Source organism: Delphinus delphis, chromosome X (assembly GCF_949987515.2).
Source record: "Delphinus delphis chromosome X, mDelDel1.2, whole genome shotgun sequence".
NCBI lineage: Eukaryota > Metazoa > Chordata > Mammalia > Artiodactyla > Delphinidae > Delphinus > Delphinus delphis.
In genome coordinates, this window is record NC_082704.1 from 109,346,115 (window position 1) to 109,356,299 (window position 10,185).

At 38.0% G+C, this 10,185-nt stretch overlaps 1 protein-coding gene across 2 annotated transcripts in view; it reads left to right on the forward strand.

The window, feature by feature from the left end:
- RPS6KA3 (ribosomal protein S6 kinase A3) overlaps window positions 1–8,263 on the forward strand; it is a 110,202-nt gene extending 101,939 nt beyond the window's left edge. For both annotated transcript variants that reach the window (XM_060002221.1, XM_060002222.1), the window contains exons 21-22: window positions 2,052–2,192; window positions 2,839–8,263. In XM_060002221.1, the coding sequence (XP_059858204.1) occupies window positions 2,052–2,192; window positions 2,839–2,961 (264 nt within the window). In that variant the 3' untranslated portion in view covers window positions 2,962–8,263. The remainder of the gene's footprint in view (window positions 1–2,051; window positions 2,193–2,838) is intronic.
- The last annotated feature ends 1,922 nt before the right edge of the window (window positions 8,264–10,185 follow it).

Genomic DNA, 10,185 nt, shown 5'->3' on the forward strand with positions numbered 1-10,185 from the left:
ATGTCTGCTTGAAATCTATTTGGAAAGCCTTTCTCGCTGGAAGACCTGCCATCCCCTGAATAACGCTGATTTGCTTTCTAACCCTGCTCTAGTTTCACTTTTTTTTTTTTTTTTTAGTTTCACTTTATTTAGAGAAAATTCTTTTTTAAAAAGAAGAGCAAAGTTTTTCATTTCAAAATAAGGAAAACATAGAGGAGATGAGGAAGATACATATTGGTAAAAAGTGCTGGCTCATTTTGCTTAGAGGTGGGTGCTTGAGTTGAGGTGATTGCATTAGTAAATAGGGTATGTCAGAAATTTTTATAGATACTTTTGGCATAGAGATGAAGCCTCAGTTGACCAGCTTAATGCCTGTGTAGATAATACTTAGTTTTGTAACTGTATTTAAAGTGATAGGTTAGCCTTTCCCCTTGTTTAACAATAAAATTTTTTAAACCAGATAATTCATTTTCCTGGGTACTTGTTTACTTTTTTTTTTTTTTTGCGGTACGCAGGCCTCTCACTGTTGTGGCCTCTCCCGTTACGGAGCACAGGCTCCAGATGCGCAGGTTCAGTCGCCATGGCTCACGGGCCCAGCCGCTCCGCGGCATGTGGGATCTTCCCGGACCGGGACACGAACCCGTGTCCCCTGCATCGGCGGGCGGACTCTCAACCACTGCGCCACCAGGGAAGCCCCTTGTTTACTTTTTAATTCATGTATTGAGCACCTACAATGTGCTTAATAAGTGAAGGCTCCAGGGATAAAAGATGTGACTCAGATGGAATTCCTGATCTCAGAGAGCTCACAGTCTAGTTGGGAGATAGCCAAAAATATACAGTACAGTGTCACATGTGCTGTTACAATGCTCTGTTTTGTATGCTAAAGAAGTTCACAGATGATGCTTGATCAGAAAAATTTCAGGGAAAGCTTTCCAGAAGCAATGAAGGGATTCGCCACGCAGCTTTGGGAAGCAGAAGGACGTAGTCCATCCCAGGCTGAGGGATCAGCCCATGCGTGGTCCTGATGGAATGGGAATGGCAGAATGCCTCCAGGGCAGTGCAAGGAGTTTGGTATGACTAGTACCAGGTACACGTGAGAGGGTAGCCGATGAACCCCAATTATGGAAGGCTTTGTTGATCATGCTCAAGATTTGGAGTTTACTCTAAGTATTGGGGAACTGTTGAAAAATACTAAGCATTGTAGTGATCAGATTTTCCTTTTTCAAGGTCACTCTGTGAAGTAGTAGTTCTTATCCATTGGAGTCCACCAAAAACTTTGTCACGATCGGTTGTCAAGCATATCAAGTAATGTTACCGTAGAAAGTATCAGAGTTTACATACTGCCTGCTTTTTTTAATAAGTTAAAGCAAGTCGAGGTTATCTCTATAATTTTTATAATTTGGTTCTCATTCACTTGCATTTTATTATGCTTTTTTGAGTGCAAGGCAGGTGAGGATGAGATACAAATAGAGCACAAAAAATTGCATCCAACTCACAGCCTATCTTATGAATGCCATGTGATTACTAATAACGTTTGCTAATTTGTCCAGTTAAGACCTGTGATTACAAGTATAATGTAATACGGTGAATACCCACAAAATTGGGAAGTAGAAAAAAAATAAAAATAACTCTGTAATCTTTGAGGGGAGCATTTAGAGCCCTCAAGTTAATTCCTGTTATTGAACAGTTATGTACTGCTTTTCAGCATTACCAATAGCACAAAAACGTCTTAAGTAGCTGAAAATTACTTATAAATAAATCCACAAAAATGTAGAAAACTCAGAATATCTGAGGGAAAAAAAGAGCCAAAGTCCTTAAAGATACATAAAATGTGGTAAATTTACCCTTTGTAATACACCAAAATTACTGTTACTCAGGGAGGAGAAAACAAAGACCTAAGTTTTTGCTTTTTTTTAAACAAATTGTCATATTGACTAAATTGCTTTGCACCCAAAGGTCTGCTAGTGGGAAAAAATAGTGTCATAGAAGCCAAGGAAGAATACTCAACAGTATCAGGTGCTATGGAAAAACAAAGGTTTAAGTTTATTTTATTATTCTTTTTCCCATTGTAGGACCTGGTGTCAAAGATGCTTCATGTGGACCCTCATCAGAGACTGACTGCTGCCCTTGTGCTCAGACATCCTTGGATCGTCCACTGGGACCAACTGCCGCAATACCAACTAAACAGACAGGACGCACCGCATCTAGTCAAGGTGAGCAGCCCATTTGGGCACTGTGTGCCACATGTCCTCCAGGAGAGATTATGAGACGCCCTCTCCGTACCACAGCACCTTGCCCTTTCACTTTGCCTCTCAACCTGCATCCAGTTCTTGCGTGGGAATCTCTTACAGTGGGTGATTTAGAAAAGAAAAAGTCAAGGCATGCCAAAATAGCATAATAAAACCAGTTTAGGAATGATTTCTGAATTTATCAATCAGATAAACTTTATGGATTTCCTAACTTTTCTTTGTACCTGTCTTTCTTACGCACAACCCAAAGCAGACTCTTGGAGGTTGTCAGCAGTGGCAAAATACAAATTCTAAAACAGCATGCCTTGCTGACTCTCATGGTAAAGGATTGCAAAGGAAAAACAAATTTAATAGTCCTGAGAAAAGTAAGGACTGCTTGTTATGAGCCCACCTGTGTCCTCTCTCATCGATAATTTCAACCTCCCACATTGGCCTCTTCAGTTTTAGTTAAATCAGAGGATTTGACCTGTGTGGTTATTTTCATTATGAGCCTAATAAAATCTATGTAAATTTGCATATGAAGAAAATATCTGGGAAAAAATCATTTCATATTCTGTGTACAGGTGACTACCCATTGTCATTATTTGTGACCTTTCTTTCCTGTTTTCAGGGTGCCATGGCAGCTACATACTCTGCTTTAAACCGTAATCAGTCACCAGTTTTGGAACCAGTAGGCCGCTCTACTCTTGCTCAGCGGAGAGGTATTAAAAAAATCACCTCTACAGCCCTGTGAAGTGACCTCAGTGAGATATTTGGTACCATGGTGTAAGCTGATAGCACAAGTTCTGGCGACAGGTAGCACATATCTGAGAGACACCTGCAGGCACACACTGTCCCAGCTGGTACCCATAATGCTGCTGCTCCTGCTGCTCTCCCGCTTTCGTCTCTTCTCGCTTTAAATGATTGTTAGCAGGTTAGATTTTCCTGGAGCTTCGGCTGAATTGAAAATGGAAACATGATGAAGATATATTCACTGAATCAACAAGAAGAATAATGAACACATGAATACCACCTAAAAATACACTGAATAAAGTACTCTACACCACATAGCATTATTTTTATAGGAGATATTTCATGTCCCTTAAATATTCTTTGTTAGTTATAGGGATGGACAGTTTATGTTAAGCACTTAGCTTAAACAATCCGTTTATATTAGCACTGTATCCCTTGTGCCATCCAACATTTTGTATGTTTTTGTAAACAGTTCATATACAGTACATTTCTGTACTGCTTTCTTTAATGTATACATGCCTTGTTTAACTTGGAATCTATTATTAATCAATTGACTATGAATTCTGGTTAAATAGTTCACCTGGATTAACGGTATTGTTGGACAGCCCTAAAAATGGCCAGATTGTAGAACAGCTGTTGAATGTAATACTTCCAAAATGTACATATCTTTCCCCATGTCTGTTTCACTGGTTCGTTCGTTTGTTTCTTAAAGTCAGGTGCTCTGTCAGGCTAACCTAGAGAGCTGTTATGGTAAAGAAAGTTATCATATGTGTGTGGTATGACATCAAGAGTACACCTGTGAAGTTAGTCCATATACTTTGCAACTCCTTAGGGTCTTTTTTCCTTTATTAAGGAAGTAGTCCTTGCACTTTTAATCTTAAATAGTATCCATTCTTAGTAGTTGACATAAATTTGGGATTTTTCCCAATATACATCAAAGGCCTTTAAGAGGCATGGTGAAGAGACTGGCGAAGGAAAATTTAGCAACAGGTCATTGAAGTCCCATTGAATATTTCATGTTTAAATAGATCAAATTGCAGAATTTAGCCTATGAATAACAGGATACCTGTTCTTGTATACCTGCAGGAAAAGTATGCTTTTTTGGGGAAAAAAAGTAAATCATAATTCTATCCCATTAAGATGCTCTATATTAAACACTAATTTGAATGTAATAAAGGCCACAGGCCTCTCTATGAAATTGGACTTAAACTTTCTTATTCTAGGGAATAAAACATTCTTGATCAATCATAGCTGAGGTAGGCTAAGTGAATGTTCAGCATTGAGTGTTTTCTGAATTCCTCCTGATGATTTATAGCCATATAATGCTTTCTTTTCTTTTTTTTTAAAATTTTTATTGGAGTATAGTTGATTTACAGTATTGTGTTAGTTTCATATAATGCTTTCTTTAACTTCAGAAATGATCACTTTTCATAATGGTCACTGGATCTGCTTAGATTAGAGTATTCATTATCTACATCTAATTTGTTAGTTTCCACAATATCATTAAAGAAACTTCTGCATCCATTATTACCTGTATCTTTGCCAAGCTACCTAGCATACATCAATATGTAAGATGAAAAACATATGAGCAAGGAAAAGGTGATTTAACTTATCTCATCAAGAATGTGCCTGAACAGATCTTTCCTAGTCATGTACTAAGTCATTTACATCAGAACTCTTTTTTTCCTGCCAGAAGCTTTAAATCTTCCCCTGAGAGTACAAAGCCAGGAAAGCATGGTTTATCTAAATATCTTGGAAGCCGCTCATTATTCCTTAATTTCTCCTCTGTGCAATTAAAGGGAAAGAGGAAATCTATCATGCCTTTTGCCCAAGTGACACAAAATGATTATTGCATAGAAAGCAAATGTAAGTTTATCTTCTAAATAAAAAATGTATAGGAGGAGGGATTTCAGAAGATCTAGATGGAGAAAGTTTTTAAATATTCTTGAGTATATGGATGCTAACTATTAACAGCTGCTTTCCAATGCCTGGAAAGAAAGCTTTGTTTTTCTTTCTCCTCTATTAAGTGTTCCCAACCATGGTCATCCCAAATTTTTGTCACTTTTAAAATGTTAATGTAACTCTAGGCAGAAAAAAGATAGCATTTTCAGATTTTTGACACTAACACTATTCCATAAGTGCTTAGGTGTATTGCCCATCATCGTCTTTTAGAACCAGAAGTAAATGTGTAAATGCTTTTAAATTATCTAGTCCAACTTTCTCATATTGCAGGTAAAGAACCTGAGACCCAAAGCAAAGACTAGAATCCTTAACTTCCCTTTCAGATTTTTTCCCTCATAACACCGTGCTGCCTTCCCCTCGTATTATCACTCGACCACAAACTGAGCTGTTCAAAAACTATATATTTCCTGGGGCAGTCCTCTACTAGTATATGAATGCCTTCTTTGCCTAGTACAGCTGCCAGTTTTATTGGAGAAAAGCAAGTTATATGTTCACAAAACTGGAGGCTTTCTGCCTAAAAAGCAGTTCACGAGTATAATTTATTTCATCTGTGATTCTGGTGTTCCTATTGCCTTTGACAGAGCAGACAAACTTGGCCAACAATGTGCTCTAAATGTAATGCTTGTGCTGGGATAACCTTTCCATTAATTTCTCCAAGTCCAGTTCCTCCTGGCCCCTATAGTTGTGGTAGTGAGGCCCTTTCCCAGTTAGTCCTGCTGGTTACCAGGGCTTCTCCCAGGAGGTTTTATTTCAATCTGAAAGATATTTCAATATGAAAGAAGGAACTAAACTATCAGGCCACTTTTACAAACCTCCTCTTAGCTTATAATCCACAATAATATCCAGAATGGTAGACTTAACATTACCAAGCACGTACTGGAAAATATGGATCACACTACCATGTGTTTTCTAGCTTCCCTTTCAAGTGATGATGCTAAATTAAGGTAAGTTTTTTGTCCTTTTAAGCTGTCGTATAAGTAAGTCATTTCAGCTCCTAATTTATAGATATGTCTTCTAAGTACAATAGACCCTTCACTTTAACAGATCTGATATGGATTCATTTATTCACAAGCAACCCCAAAAGTCCAAAAATATAATAATTTTGACAGGGCACAGAATCAAGATGCTGTGAGGCTGGAGACTGACGTGTGGGAAAAGTCACTTAGTGAGTATCTGGAGAGGGTGTGGTGTGTATGCAGTAGAGATTCTACATTTCACACACAGTGGGCTGCAAAGAGCAGGTTTGGGCCAACCATTTCCCAACTATTTTTAAGAAGTGGTTGCTGTTGGGACCAGGGGACATCTTGGGAGGTGGGGCTAGCCTGTTAGCTGTGCCCTGTACCCTCAGCCCAGGAAAGATTTCATGAATGGGCAGCATGGGTTGGGTAAGAAAGAGGCTGGGGTACGTCCAGCCTCAGGTGAGAGCAGAAAAGCGTTCAAGATTTGGGGGCTTGGTATAGATGTGCATCACCATGAAAGTCAGCAATACACATTTCAACATGGCTTTGATTTTCTCTACTTCCTGGCCTTTATAAATGAGCTAAAATTTTTCAGTCTTCTTTACTATTGAGAATTCTCTCTTATGGTGGTATCCAGCATTTGAGATTTATGAAGGCATTAGGACAGATATCTCAGGAATGTAAATGGTCAGAAAAGGTCTGCTTTCTGTGACGAACAGATATGATGGGTTCCATGGCTGACCTTGGTGCTTAAACCAGGAGGTTTCAATCCAGTCCTAGAGTTCTGTCCCTCCGAAAGGTCCAACTCCATGTGACTAACAAACTGGATGTATACTTTGAGCCTTATTTAATTCACAGATAAGTTGACTTAACTCAGCATTTTTATTTCAATTAATGAAAATAGTCCTCTTTTCACCTCCAGATTGCTTACATTTTGCTGGTCTCCCCAAGTGACCATTGGTGGAGACCAGTTAATGAAGGAATGAAACTCGCTTTCTTGGGAGTGTGGTATTCTGCAGAGCCACGCTTAACCACTTTTTCTAGTGAAGAATCTACAGAATGATAATAACTAAATATGGATGGCCAAGAAGAATTTGTATCTACAGTGCGCTTTATGTATTTTTGACACTGCTGTATTCTGTGTGATCGAGTGACTTGTAACTGGTTCCAATGTGACTGTTTGCAAAGAATTCTAGTAACTAAGTCGACTTAATTTTCTTAAGCCTTGTATTACTATCAGTCTCACATTTACCACTTTGATTCCAGTCTTTTAACTGTTCATACCAGGGCATACCAAGGGTTGGGATGAGAGCCTACTTCCTACCTCTTAAGGCACTTTCCTCATTATTTTGCCATATAACCTTGAAGTGCATGATAAGCTGTTTAAATGTCCATGACTTCTCCCAGAGCAACTAGCAAAGTATATGACATTGAATAGAGATTAGTGGAAAGGAAAATTTAGAGACTAAGTTCAGGGGTGCAAACCTCAAGAAAACCTCTTTAGAGCACATACCATTTGAGTACAATGTATGTAAACGTATGTGAGAAGAGAGTCGCTATAATAGTCCTCTCTGAGTAGCTTAGTTCAATATCTAATGGAAGTGAAAATCTTTACTCCTATTATCACTATAGTACTGAGTGAACTGTATACTGAGTTTTTCAAACAAGTACTTAAAATAGAACTTAAATACAAAGCAAGGGCATAAGGATAAAGGTTTTGGTTTGCGTTTCTCTAAGTGTAGTTTACCATCTAAGGCTTTGTTTTTTAATTTTTAAAAAAAGCTTCAAGGTATTGCCATTCCTTAGCATCCTTAATGATTATGGGTGATGAGTTTTTAACTCTTAAAATTACATACCTGTATTATGTTTATCTTAACTCTTACCCTAAGCAAAAGGGAAGGTATACACCTAAGGGATGTAATTATTTTGCATTTTTGGCCATGGGTGGGAAAGGGATGGGTATCTACTTAAACAGTTTTTAAAAAAGAAAAAAATCACAAATATTTTTCTACTATTATATATGATTTTACTTTATACTAGTTTCTCTCTAGTAAGGCATGCCAGAAGCCCAAGGCACCATATCATGAGTTCATATGTATTGTACCTTTTATTGGTGGTTAAATCGCATCAGATGCTTGGCCCTGCTGCCATAATTACGAAATGCTTGTAAAGGATTAAATATCACTGAATACTTTAAATTGTTTTACTTAAGAGTCTAATCTGGGAAGTTTTCAAATCATACTATTAATGTGTAATCAAAGCTCTTTCAGATGTATCCATGAATAATCCTGGAACAATATTGCTTGTATTCCTGTCACAGAACAGGTTTTGTAATCTTTAAAAGAAATGAAAATTTATATAATAAAGTTTCAAATAAATTCATGTATGTCCCTTTATGAGATTATTTCAATTATATGACTGTTAATCCTTCATATTATCAAATTATTCTATCTGAAGTATACATTTATCAAATTGGATTGATAGACCTTAAAACAGGAATGTTTCTGAGTTAATAAGAAGTGCAAAATAATTTTTCTATGCAAAGTCTTGGTTAACCCAAAGAGTTTGTCAAATCAGACTCATCAGTCATAGATCGTAGCCAATACCAAATTTGATTAATGATTTAAAGGATACAGGGCGATCACTAGGCACAGGTGAAACAGTCTTCTCTTGGAGAAGTCCAACATTACCACGCTTAGCTCCACAATGCCCTTTTTCTCCCTCATTACGGTGCATTTTGAATTCCAAATTAAAGGACAGTTTCCTTCTGGGCAGTGTTTTCAGAGACATTGTATAAACAAAGGGACTCATTTGGTTTTGCATCGTCCTCTTTTTATACCTCATTAATTACACAATTTAAATGATGAGCCTCATTCTCCAGCCAACCATGCCTCATAAATTCATAAATTCCAGGTTTTACAGTAAGCCATCTCTATAGACCAAGTGCGTCTTGCTACAAGCTTTTGAGAGAGAAGAATTTTTCATTTTCTTTCCGCTAGTAAATATTATTAGCACTTTTAAAATGGAAATTTGGGGAATTCCCTGGAGGTCCAGTGGTTAGGACTCCAAGCTTCCACTGCAGGGGACCCGTTTTTGATCCCTGGTCAGGGAACTAAGATCCCCGCAAGCTGCGTGGCACAGCCAAAATAAATAAAATGAAAATTTGATTGAGGTCTTGATTCCTGGTAGAGAGGGAATGGGTTGTAGGCCTGCAGCTAGCCCTTTTCTTCACAGTTGACATTTTTAGTAGTTTTATACTATGATGGTGCATTAGTCTGTTAGGACTGCCACAGCAAAATACCACAGACTGGGTGGCTTAAAAAACAGAAACTTATTTTCTCACTGTTCTGGAGTCTAAAAGTCCAAGATCAAGGTGCTGGCCAGGTTGTGTTCTTCTGAGGCCTCTCATTGGTTGATCACCTGAACTTCTATCTCAGGAACACCCTGAATTGCCTTACATCCTTGCCTTTATACTGCATCCACTGAGCAGTAACTGTGTTGGAAGAAACCATACAATTATGCAAAAGGATACCACTGCAGATTTATGTTATCCGATCTCAGCTAAGCTCTCAGTATCGTTTGTCAATTATTTTGTTTTTTCCTTGGACAGACCCATTTTCCCATTTCTTTTTTTTAAACAGCTTTATTGAGATATAATTTACATACCATAAAGTTTACCCATTTAAAGTTTTTTAGTATATTTACAGAGTTGTGTGACTATTATCATAATCTAATTTTAGAACATTCTCATCATCCCATAAAGAAACTTTGTACCCTAGTCAGAGCCACCATTGTCTTTTGCTTGGACTATTTGGGGTAGCCTCCTGCATGGTGTCTGTTTCCTCCCTTGCCCCTCTACAGTCTGTTCTTAACACAGAAGCAAAAATGATCTGTTCAAAACCTACTAAGGATTATAACAAGTGATCTGGTCTCCCTACCTCTCTGATCTCATCTCCCCAAGCTCCCCTAGCCACATGGGCCTTCTTGCTGTTTCTTGAATATGCCAAGCACGCTCCCACTCAGGGTCTTTGTCCTTGCTGTTCCCTCTGCCTAGAACACATTTCCCCCAGATGTCCCCATGACTCACCTCCTTCAAAATGATTCTGATGATCAGTCATGTTTGGGAGCCATCCTGTAACAGAAATGAAGCCTGATTTTTTTTCTCCTTTGGTGTTTTATATTGGGTAATTGACAGAGACTTTTGATTTTTAAATATTTAAACTTAAAATATTTGGAATCTGATTACTTGCCACGCGCTAGGCATAATTACTGAACACTTGAATGCATTATATCAATTTAATTCC